The sequence below is a fragment of the Ostrea edulis genome, chromosome 1 (assembly GCF_947568905.1).
Source record: "Ostrea edulis chromosome 1, xbOstEdul1.1, whole genome shotgun sequence".
Classification (NCBI taxonomy): domain Eukaryota; kingdom Metazoa; phylum Mollusca; class Bivalvia; order Ostreida; family Ostreidae; genus Ostrea; species Ostrea edulis.
In genome coordinates, this window is record NC_079164.1 from 77,870,802 (window position 1) to 77,884,039 (window position 13,238).

The 13,238-nt window shown below is 36.2% G+C and overlaps 1 protein-coding gene across 1 annotated transcript; it reads right to left on the reverse strand.

The window, feature by feature from the left end:
* Nucleotides 1-1,128: 1,128 nt before the first annotated feature.
* Nucleotides 1,129-5,051, reverse strand: LOC125680346 (uncharacterized). The gene is made up of 2 exons (XM_056161444.1): nt 4,957-5,051; nt 1,129-2,940 (listed from the first exon to the last, which is right to left on the reverse strand). Exons 1-2 carry the CDS (start codon nt 4,959-4,961, stop codon nt 1,338-1,340), a joined length of 1,608 nt encoding a protein of 535 aa, XP_056017419.1. The 5' UTR covers nt 4,962-5,051; the 3' UTR covers nt 1,129-1,337.
* Nucleotides 5,052-13,238: the final 8,187 nt, after the last annotated feature.

Here is a 13,238-nt window from a genome sequence, read left to right on the forward strand (position 1 = left end):
AATTCCATATTAGTTACCCTACTCGTGATTGTGTTATTAACAATACAGGTCCTCAATTTAAGAGATACATGTACATGTAGTATATTTTCCCATGCGGTCCGAATTTCCTCCAGAAGATGTTTGGTGTTAATAAATTCAGCACGGGTTTCCAGTGTTCTTTTAATTTTTGACTAAATGGTCTCCTTAATACTGAGGGAAGGAAACTGTACAAACCAAGATGTTGTAATTACAGTGTTGTTTGGCATTTAGTCTTTCTCTGAATAGCCTTTTATATGGGAGTATTATCGTCCAGAAAGATATTTTGGTCAACTGGAAATTGTCTAGCTAAACAGACCAATATATTCCTTGGCATTTATGTTATCTTTGACATTAGCTAAAGTTCAAATTCCCGTTATACCCAGCCACCCACCTCCAAGATGAAAACAATCATTCAATGTTCCATTCAAATGACGAACCCCCCCCCCCCCCCATGAAGTAATTGTTTATCTCCTGATACTGAATAGTTCCTATAGTCTGGTTTTTTAAATTACTACCATTGGGTAAAATGCTGTCTGATGTGTTTCATGCCAATTGTTAGGCCAAGGCACACTGATTTTGACTATGGATTACACCGTGTACCTGATCAAGACATCGGGCTCACGACGGGTTTGACCGGTCGACAGGGGATACTTAATCCTCCTAGACACCTGATCCCACCTCTGGTATGTCCAGGGGTCCGTGTTTGCCCAACTCTTTATTTTATGTTCCTTCTAGGAGTTATGAGATTCATCACCCTTCGTTATCTTCACCTTCCTTGCAGTCACTGCCCATACTTACTGTATTTCGCGACAGTACCAAACTCCCAAGACCTTTTGGCCGAACATTACAAATGAAAACCATATTGTACATTAAACAAAAGCAAAGACGTTTACTATAGTCTGTTTACATATGCTTTCAATAGAACTTTATGATACAGTTATATTAAATTTGCACATTCATTTCATTTAATCATTAAGTTTTAAAGTTATCTAGAAAGTTTCACGATGCTACATTTTTATATCGGCACTTCAAAACAACGTCACTAGTGCGTCGATCTCTTTCGTACGTGGACGTATCGCCCAAAAGTTAACTGAATAGATTGTCCTGTAAAGAAATTGACGTTTTTATTAATAGTTAATCTATCTTCATGCATCTTTCACCATTGATAATTATAATATATGTACAGAGAACATAAAGTAAAGTTGCTACCCGATTACTGAGGTGGAAACCAATGTGAAAAAGACCCGCCCCTAGTACTTATTTTCTGGATTATGACGTGTATGTGGGAACGAGATATTTAGTCTACTTAGTAACACTACCTAATAAAAAGTATGCATTCTTTTGAATTTACAGTATAGTATGTACCAATCAAGAAATGTGTGGAAACGGTAAAAAATTAACAATGGTGCTAGTAACTTTTGTAAATGATCCCAGTTTTCAAATATCGGGCCCTTGATGTATTTTGACTCTGCATAACGGGCATCAACAAAACTGTCTATTATCCAATATGAGATGTTGCAGGAAGCCATAAAAAAGCAGAGAATTTCGGTAGGAATGTGGTTGCCTTTAAATTGAAGTCGGTTAACTCTTTCTAAATGTATCAACAAAGTAGTTTGTGAGAAAGCCACGTAAATGTCCAAACAATTGCCTGCTATATAGATAGTTCCTGCAAGTGTTGGGAGGATTTGGATACCCCCGATCATTCCGAACATACAGACGGCTACAGTGCCTGTTGTAGAGATAAGAAGTATGTACTGGCCTGGCTTAAGATAGTAATTTCCTGGCTCAATGTTACCCATAATATGGATGTGATAATAGATGAGCATTATCACTATTGTCATGATAACTTTGTAGCATGTGTCAATGGATATCCACGTAGAAAACATCTCTGGTTGAACAAAGACGAATATCACATTGCCTGTAATAAGTGTTAGATTGACAATAATGACTACAATAATGAAACTAAGGTAAGTAACAGGGTGGAGATGTTGGTGGATCCTGTCTGCAGATGTTCGTCTTTCTGATGAATGTAGGATTGGAACCATTTCATCAGACGACCACCGGTCGTCCTCATGTGGAGCATTGCTTTCAGAACGTTTTGGCATCATTCCCAGGATTAATCCGGAGGAGAGCAAAAAGAACTCGATGTTCGCTGGTGAAAGGTAAGGGTTCAGATTAGACGCGACATATCTTGTAATATTTGATCCCCAAAAGCAAGGATCTTGTGACCTGTTTACATGTGTGTTGGAATCTTTTTCGTAATATTCTGCTATTTTTTTCTCTTCAGAGATGAACCACAACACAGCATTCGTCATTAGCGTGATCAGAAAGCCATAGTTTATGGAGATATAATTTCCGAAATTGTAATGAATGAAGTAACTCACGAAAGTTATCTGGATACAGCAGAATAAAATAGTGGTCAGATTACTGCAAATCAAGTACCATCTAACCTTGTATCCGGTGGTATTTATCTTGTGATTAAAATCTAAGCAACTTATGTTTGTCGTCATTTCTAAAGCCTCTCCAACAACAGAAGCCATACCGAAAACCCATAGGAATGTAATGGCAATTTTTAGTCCGTCTTTTTGTTCTCTTGTATCATATCGATACCAGGTATCCGTATTACGATGAGCAACAACAGATATCCATAGAATAGCAAATATGGCGATTAAAACGATTACTAATATGATCACTAAAAAGGCGATAAATGCAAATTCATTTTCGGAGCGCTCACGACAAAATACTGCGACGAGGACGAAGCAAATGGAGGTGAGACAGGTGATGGTCACAGTTGCACCTATCTGACCATCGGAGCGGCGGTCTTGTGGGTCGGCTGGATCGCGTGCACTCCCAGCGGTTAGAGGATCCACAATCACGGCATTTCCAACGGCCCTTGTGATTTCAGGTATTTTCATCAAAGTACTGAAAGATATAAAACAAAATAGGATACATGGCTATAGACCTTACATGTCATGCACGTGCGTGTACATGTACAATCAATATATATATATATATATATATATATATATATATATATATATGGACTGAAATTTTTTTTGTAAAAGACCATACGACAACGTTGTGACGGTTCTCTGTGTCATTCGTGATAATTGAAACATCTACAATAAAATCTTTCCTGTACTTAATATTGCATTGTTAAGTCAATACCAGATAAAAATACAACTTTTCCATCTCCAGTTTCCCATATTCATATAGCGATATTCCATCATTACCTACATATGACGTTTTTGTCTCCAAACTGATTCGATACACGAGAGCATGTACTGAGTACGATCAAGTTCTAAACCAAAGTAGGCTATTGACAAATAAACTGACGCTACAGTTTAAAGTCAGCATTTTGCACAATTCTGGGGTCGTTATGATTATATTATATTATCATCTTTCTCTGTATGATGATGGAATAATTTTAAAATAGATTAAAACAAAGATATTATATTCGAATTAATGATTTAGCAAGTAAGAATTGTCCTGTTCATTTTCAAATACATTTCTCACTGGGAAAGGGGGGGGGGGGGTCATTGCTGATCCGCCTTTCAACAAAACAAACAAAAAAAATCATACGTCACATTTTACCACATGACGTCAATCACATTGACATGTGGATCACGATTTGTCACTTGCTTACATATTTTCTTGTGTTGGATTTACTATTAGTAACAACTTTGCATGCAAGGATAAGTTTTCATGTAGCAGAATTTTTCACAGAGTTAAAAGTCGCAAATTATTGCATTTTCTGATATTTGAAGACTTATATTGGATAGATCTAGGACTAAGTAATGCGGCAATTTCCCGTATTTTCTCAATCTGTCGGAGATGAGCGACTTCAAAGTCGATCTCTAAAGGGCAGCGAAATACGCATTGCATGCATAGTCTACACATATTTTCTGTCATGACAAACTTCGCCTTCGATACAATAATTTAATAAATAGGCTAGGCTCTGTTGAACTAAGACAAATTGACAACGAGTTAAGATGGCGACCTTCTATAGCTACATGTAGACGCTTCGTCGTTGTTGCTAAGTGAATCATTGCGCGGCTCAGTTGACTTGTATTTTTCCGAGTTTATGTACATTTTGATAAACGAAGGTTAGTATCTTTGTCTCCTACATTAAATTATAAGGAACGACTTTAATTCTGGGGCAAGTTATACGAGTATAACCTGGTTTGGGTCAGTTTAGGCTTTTTTATAATCCGCTTTGCGGATTATAAAGCGTAAACTGACCCAAATCAGGTTATACTCGTATAACTTGCCCCAGAATTAAAGTCATTCCTTAATTAATCCAAGTAGGGTTATGATTTTCTTAATGCATGCATCCCTATGTAGCGAGATTAACAAGCCAGGTTTTTAGGTTCTTTATGTGTTCACTATGTTGTCTTGTTGCGGTGGCCTATGACACCCCATCTTGTATGTTTTTTGTGTACATATAGGTGTTTTGTTCACCTTTACCTGTATATTTTGTATTCAGTTTTGTCACAGCAATGACTCAACCATATTGTATTTTTTCTGTACATATGTTTGTTTGTCCCCCTTTACCTGTAGATCTTTGATTAGGTTTGTCACAGCAATGACTCAGGGACATACTGTTTTGCATATCAGTTGTTTATTTTTGCTACTTTGCACTACTAGTCAAACCTTACCTATGCATTTAGTCACATTGCATTATACTGTTTATTGGGGTTGCTGCTAGTCAAATTTGACCTTATTTTTTATGTACTGTCCCAATTTTTTAGTTGTGATTTACCATTGCTATTTGGCTTATTACTTTGTCATTTATCTATTGAATAAATGACCGTTTCTTATTCCTCAATCAGGGGCGTCCTCAATATGTGTTTTGTCTAATTCTACCATAGTAGTCAACCGACATAAATACATATGTATGAAACTAAACATAGTAATTAGATAAACACGTCTACTTACCCCATCTCGTATCCCTGACCTAGTGTAAGGAGATAACTCTTTCAAAATAGATTCCTTGTCTATTCAAAATTATTCAAATACCAAGAATTTTAAAAGCCAACACGAGAATAAAGCATCACGGAAGTGTTAAATAATGAACTGAGATTCACATTTAAACAGGAAACACATCGACTAATATTTAAATGTAATCATAATATGGCATGAATTTGTATATTTTTCCTGTTTAAACTCCCATTAATTTAGAGAATTCAATTTTATAATTATTGAAAAAAAAATATACTCTGATGGTTCCGATGTCAAGGTCGCTTTTTTAAAAATCTAAAATGGCTACGTCAACAAACGAAATTATTTGAAGCTGGGAGTTTTCGGGTCGTATGGGGCTTTAATGAATATTTGAAGGTATGTTTGGACACAGCTATAGTAGGAAAATATGTTAAGAATTTTTTGATATTAAATTTATGAGACAGCAACACAAGAATACAACGATATCAGGCCTCAATTGTGCGCAGCTTTTTGTGCGCCGTAAATCGAAGGTTTTTAGCTCACCTGAGCTGAAAGCTCAAGTGAGCTTTTCTGATCACCCGTATAGGCCAATCCGAAAACATGAGTTATCTTTCCTTGATCCGGAACGTAGTGCCCTTGCGTAACAGTAGTTTAAGACTTCCGGGTAGTATATTCGAGAAGCGTCATTATCAACAGTGCAGAAGACCGCAAAGATATTGCTGTATAATTTAACAGTAATCATGCCAACAAATATGTTAACGTTAATAAAAAATCCCAATGCATAAGTTTACTTCATACACGTGAAAATAACCAACTTTGCATGTAAAAATAATAGAAAATTAATGTTGTAAGTAGAGGACCCCCCCCCCCCCTCCCCGATAGAATGTTCTATCGTTAAAGTGATGTAATTTCCTACGGCGGGCCTGTCATGAGACGCAGTTAGATTATTCTAACTACCCTTCCCCCTCCCACTTTCCAGGATTTTACGTGTTTTATGACTGAAATTAGTATATATTATATATTGCATACATTTCATCAGGATCTTTAGCCCGTGTTTCAATAGTCAGATTTATAATAAAATATCAGAAGTTACTTGTTCAATATCAAAGTAGTACATTCAGCGATAACAGTTCTGCCACGATGAACGTCTTGGTATGTCGGACTGGCACCTCTGGATTTTGAAAATGTCCATCTCTTTGATTGGCGAGTAAAATTTATCCCAGCCTGTACTTGTAAGTGAGAGTCCACTGACAGATTTCCAGCTGACTACTCACAAATTTTATACAGTTTCAAATACAAGTATAACCATAAAGAAATTCATCGTCACAAACCATTTTTAAACTGACATTTACACATACAATTGTTTTGAAAATAAAATAACTTATAATTGAACGCCCTGAATTTATAGTCGGCAAGAGTGTGTACCTGTAAATACAGCCATTTGGGGTAAAATATTTGGAGTTTTACTCAAATTATTTTGTAAATTTGTGGCGAAAAGGGGGATCTAAATCTGTCATTGCAATTTCTGTTATGACACGATACGTGCCTATATATAATCACTTACATTTCAAGGGGGCTAAAACGAATAAAAGAGGGAAGATACAGAGACGTCAAAAGCATTCTATTGGGGGTTAAACTTACCTTCCCCCAGAAAGTACATTTGAGAATATACCCCCCCCCCCCCGGCGGACCACACAGGTCTATGAAAAATAATTTATTTCAATCGAGCAATATTGAATAAAATTAATTAATTTTTTTTATTTAATTACCTATTTTTCTGCATTTTAAACATATCAGTTGATATTTTAAAACAATTCCAGCCTCATGCTGCAGTGTACAAATGATTTGCACACAGAATAAACACGTCCAGGTACTTTGGAGAAAGTTACCCAAACATTGCTATCTGGTTTATTTTTGAAAGAATCGATTGGTAGTGGTGGAATAATTTTTGCGCTGATAAAACAATGAGAGCGTTGATTTCCTAATGTAATTGATTTTTTTTTTTGAGAGGGGGGGGGGGGCATGTTATGCAAGATCTTTGCACGTGTCGATCCTCGTAAAAACCCGAGCTTTGAGTTGATGAGATACCATCATCTCTTGAGAATCAGAAGTTCTGTTCTGATTTCATACAAAATAATTATGTCAGTCGTTATTGGAGACATATGTAAACAAATGAAAGTCTGCGTGATTTCCAATTCAGTTTTTAACCCCACCCACCCCCCCCGAAAAATCACAGCCGACTCGATCAAGAAATTCGTTTTTGTTTCCATTAACATTTTCTTACTCTCTCGTATAAATGATTTCAACTGTTTACGATTTTGAACAACACCCATACTAATATAACTCTTATGTAATATATGCGCAGCCTGAGTGTGTTACTACCCGGAAGTTGTCATATTCACACTAAATGTAAGAATACAAAGAGAGATAACTCACGTTATCGGAAAGGCCTATTCCGGCGTCCGTCTGTCCGTCCGTCTGTCCGTCTGTAAACTTTTCACATTTTCAACTTCTTCTCAACAACCACTGGGCCAATTTCAATCAAAGTTGGCACAAAACATTCTTAGGTAAAGGGAATTCTAAATTGTTAAAATAAAGGGCCAGGCCACCTTCCAAGGGGAGATAATCAAGAAAAGGTAAAAATAGGGTAGGGTCATTAAAAAATCTTCTTCTCAAGAACCACTGGGCCAGAAAAGATGAAATTTATAGATAAGCTCTATTAGGTAGTGCAGATTCTAAATTGTTAAAATCATGGCCCCCGGGGGTCGGATGGGGCCACAATAGGGGATCAAAGTTTTACATACAAATATATAGGGAAAATCTTTAAAAATCTTCTTCTCAAGAACCACAGAGCCAGAAAAGCTGAGATTTATATGAAAGCTTCCTTATATAATGCAGATTCTAAATATTTAAAATCATGGCCCCCGGGGGTCGGATGGGGCCACAATAGGGGGTCAAAGTTTTACATACAAATATATAGGGAAAATCTTTAAAAATCTTCTTCTCAAGAACCACTGAGCCAGAAAAGCTGAGATTTATATGAAAGCTTCCTTATATAATGCAGATTCTAAATTGTTAAAATCATGGCCCCCGGGGGGTCGGATGGGGCCACAATAGGGGATCAAAGTTTTACATACAAATATATAGGGAAAATCTTTAAAAATCTTCTTCTCAAGAACCACTGAGCCAGAATAGCTGAGATTTATATGAAAGCTTCCTTATATAATGCAGATTCTAAATTGTTAAAATCATGGCCCCCGGAGGTCGGATGGGGCCACAATAGGGGGTCAAAGTTGTTGTGGTTTTTTTGTTTTTTTTTAATGTTTGTTTTTTTTGGTGTTTTTTTTTATATAGTGCAGATTCAAGTTCGTTAAAATCATGGACCCCGGGGATTGAATGGGGCCTCAAGGGGGGCATCAAAGTTTCACATACAAATTTATAGGAAAAATCTTTTAAAATCTTCTTCTCAAGAACCACTGAGCCAGAAAAGCTGAGATTTATATGAAAGCTTCCTGATATAGTGCAGATTATAAATTGCTAAGATCATGGCCCCCGGGGGTCGGATGGGGCCACAATGGGGGGTCAAAGTTTTACATACAAATATATAGGAAAAATCTTTAAAAATCTTCTTCCCAGAACCACTAAGCCAGAAAAGCTGAGATTTATATGAAAGCTTTCTGATATAGTTCAGATTCAGGTTTGTTGAAATCATGCCCCCCTGGGGTAGGATGGGGCCACAATAGGGGATCAAAGTTTTACATAAAAATATATAGGGAAAATCTTTAAAAATCTTCTTCTCAAGAACCATTGGGCCAAAGAAGTTCATATTTACATGAAAGCTTTCTGACATAGTGTAGATTCAAGTTTGCAAAAACCATGGCCTCCAGGGTTAGGTTTAGGCCCATAATAGGGACTACGGTTTTACATGCAAATAGATATGGAAAATCTTCTGATATGGACCAAGGTGACTCAGGTGAGCGATGTGGCCCATGGGCCTCTTGTTATTAAGGGTGGAACTGTAGCTCTCTGTTCCGTCAAAATATTTTTTCAGAGAGCTACAGTTCTGCAGCTAGAAAAATTGTTGTGTGTGGCGGAAAACAGCCAACCCCCCTCCCAAACAAACAAAACAAAAAACAAACCAACAAGAACAAAATTAATATAACGTTGTATCCACATTAATTCACAATTAATGTTGACCTGTGGTAATATTTATTACTAGAATATTTAGATCCTCTTACAGCACTTCCTTATTTAACAAATTGTTTAACAAATTGGATTTAAATACATGCTTTTCTTCAATGAAAAAGTAAAGATACCGAACAATGATCATGGAAATAGCATTCATGCCTTCTATATGATAAATCTAGAAGTTAAAACATGTTTCCCGCAGCTAGTTATTTTTCATCTCAACAAACAAGTAATTATTGTAGTTGTAAAACTGTCATTTATTAATGACAAGAAGATATCAAGATAAACAATTAGGGAGATCCTACTTTCTTATCAAATTGTACATAGACTTGGTTTAGGATCTCCCAAAGTTACATGTTAAGATATAGTGTGAAAATTATAATCACTATGATGAAAAATAAGGTGGCTACAAACAATAGGCCACAACTATAGCCAAATGACAACGTGTAAAATATATACAGCAGGATGGTTGAAGGGGTGGCGGTGGGTATCTTTTCTTATGATTCGTTTAATACAAGTGAAACGTCTAACGATAATAACAATATACTGATAACGTCATACAGTAATTTATTACGTCAAGAGGTAATCTAACGTCACACATGTACTAGTGCATTGTTACGTCACAAAGCCAGCAAAATAATGTACCGGTGTATTGTTACATATAAATGCATAAAACATATTATTTACAATAATATCACTTTATGCCTTCTATATGATAAATCTAGAAGTTAAAACATGTTTCCCGCAGCTAGTTATTTTTCATCTCAACAAACAAGTAATTATTGTAGTTGTAAAACTGTCATTTATTAATGACAAGAAGATATCAAGATAAACAATTAGGGAGATCCTACTTTCTTATCAAATTGTACATAGACTTGGTTTAGGATCTCCCAAAGTTACATGTTAAGATATAGTGTGAAAATTATAATCACTATGATGAAAAATAAGGTGGCAACAAACAATAGGCCACCAAAATCCAATAAACATTGGATTTTCCGCCACCCAAGGGAAACAACATATAAACATGCCAGAGGAAAGAAAATCCTCTTTGATATCAGAAAATCTTGAGAAAAGGAAATTCAATAATACATAACACAACAGAATACTTATACAATTTCAAATAGCCAGCAAAACTCCTGATTCTATGACCTGGATTACATCAGTGTCACCTATTTAGCACATACAGGAGTACATGTATACTAGCAGCACAGCTGTCGGAGAAAGTAGCAGACATAATCTGGCCTACTCATCACTAATAACTTACATATACTAAGAGTCATAGAATGATGGCAGACATAATCTGACCCATCTAATGTTGATATAAAGACGGTCTATGGGAGGATGGCAGACATAATCTGACCCATCTAATGTTGATCTGAAGACGGTCTATGGGAGGATGGCAGACATAATCTGACCCATCTAATGTTGATATGAAGACGGTCTCTGCATGGGAGGATGACAGACATAATCTGACCCATCTAATGTTGAGTGATCTAGTGACACCTACAGGGGAATATGACAGACATAATCTGACTCATTAGATTAAAAGAGTAAAAGAACCCGTCCTTATATATCTCTTAACAGCATCGGACTTCCATCGACCCATTCGCTGTATCGCGTTTTCAGAAAAACCTAACCTAGCTGCATGTGTTGCTGCTCCGATTCGAAAACTGTGACCTTTGTACAATTTTGGATTCAAACCCATGAATGAAATAGCTGCCTCTAATTGTTTTGAAACAAATGAATGTAAAACTGGGGCCCCGTTAATAAACTGAAAAAGGGGACCACTTGAATGTTTGAATTTACGGAAATAGTGAAAGAGAGCAAAAACTGGACAGAATTCCTTGTCAGGCTGGACCTCTAAGCATATAGTAATTGATTGGTCAGCTTGCATAGTTTTTGCATGACGTAAAATTAAGCTTACACTGGTTAACTTCTCTTCTTTTGCTTCGAAATGGACGTCTGACCTTTGTATTACTTGAACTATAGCCTGTTTTGACTTCGTAACTAATTCCCCTAGTATGAAAAATCCGAAAAAGGCAGTGAGAAACAATGCTTTCAATAAAACACGGTGAAGAAAATTGGAGCATGTATGATGTATGGCATTGATGAGTTTCGTGAGAATTTCCTGTTATTGGGAATCGCGAGTCTGCCCCATGACATGATTTTTGACAGCCTTTTAACAATTTTTGTACTAGAAAATGGGTTTGGCAAGTTTAAAATTTTATGAAGAAATGAAATGGCGGAAACCTGTGATGCTAACGTGCTTGCCGAATAATTGTTTTCATATAGGTGAGCCAAAAAGTTACAAATTGTAGAGATTTGTAATGGGAGAGTAAGCTTTGATGCTGACCAATGACACAGCTTATCCCATGTATGTAGATATGCCTTTTTGTAGCAGGGTTGAGAGAGGCTTGTATTAAGTCGCATGCTATCGGTGTCAAATGTGCAAAGCTGGCATGGAACGTGTGTTGGTTGTTTGGCCAAGTATGGAGCTTCCCTGAAAGCTCTCTGTATTAAATATTTGGTTAATTAAAGTAGAGATGTTATTGCTAGTGTCAGGACTATTCGGCTAATCCACAGTGCCAGAGGACTGAGCTACAGTTGACTCTGCTGATTCCTCCGTTTCTACATGGTTTTGATTCTTGCTGTCATTTTGCCGTTTCAAAATATCTGCAGCTAATTTCTCGTAATCGATGTTTAGTGGCTGATTGACTGCTTTCGCCGACTGGTTATCAATTTTCGTTCTTTTTGATTTTGTTTGGCAGACTCGTGTGCGGCTGGCCGCTTCCTCGGCATGGTTACAACTGAGGAAAATGCAACTATTATTATAGTTAAAATGTATGTATGAATTCAAAATTATAAGGAAAATAGCCCCTGCTACAATTACATGATATTACATTTTAGATTCGATGCCTGTAATTACTTAAACAGCTCGTATTGGCAGTCCACAAAATAACCAATTACTTAGAAACAGTAACCCCGATTACTAAAAGAACATATCATATGCTGGTACCTAGTAAACCATTTTTTATTTAAACAGTAACAGGAATAACTTGAGATATAGTACTGAGACATAGTGAACTAATCTTAGAAACAGTAGTATGAATTACTTATAGATCATGTACCGAGACATAGTGAACTAACATATTGGAAACAGTACTTACTTATATCATGAATTGTCAGATCACATAGCAAACCACATTCTTAGAAACAGTTATAAGAAATACTTAGAGATCATGTACTGGCAGTTCACATAGTAAACCAATTTCTTAGAAACAGTACCATGAATTACTTAGCGATTATGTACTGAGATATAGTGAACTAACATCTTAGAAACAGTAATATGAATTACTTAGAGATCATGTACTGAGGCATAGTGAACTAACAACTTAGAAACAGTAACATGAATTACTTAGAGATCATGTACTGAGGCATAGTGAACTAACAACTTAGAAACAGTAACATGAATTACTTAGAGATCATGTACTGAGACATAGTGAACTAACAACTTAGAAACAGTAACACGAATTACTTAGAGATCATGTACTGAGACATAGTGAACTAACAACTTAGAAACAGTAACATGAATTACTTAGAGTTCATGTACTGGCAGTTCACATAGCAAACCAATTTCTTAGAAACAGTCACATGAATTACATAAGAGATTATGTACTGAAGCATAATGAACTAACAACTTAGAAACAGTCACATCAATTACTTAGAGATCATGTACTGAGGCATAGTGAACTAACAACTTAGAAACAGTAACATGAATTACTTAGAGATCATGTACTGGCAGTTCATATAGGAAACCAATTTCTTAGAAACAGTCCCATGAATTACTTAGAGATCATGTACTGATATATAGTGAACTAACATCTTAGAAACAGTAACACGAATTACTTAGAGATCATGTACTGGCAGTTCACATAGCAAACCAATTTCTTAGAAACAGTCCCATGAATTACTTAGAGATCATGTACTGAGGCATAGTGAACTAACAACTTAGAAACAGTCACATGAATTACTTAGAGATCATGTACTGAGGCATAGTGAACTTACAACTTAGAAACAGTCACATGAATTAC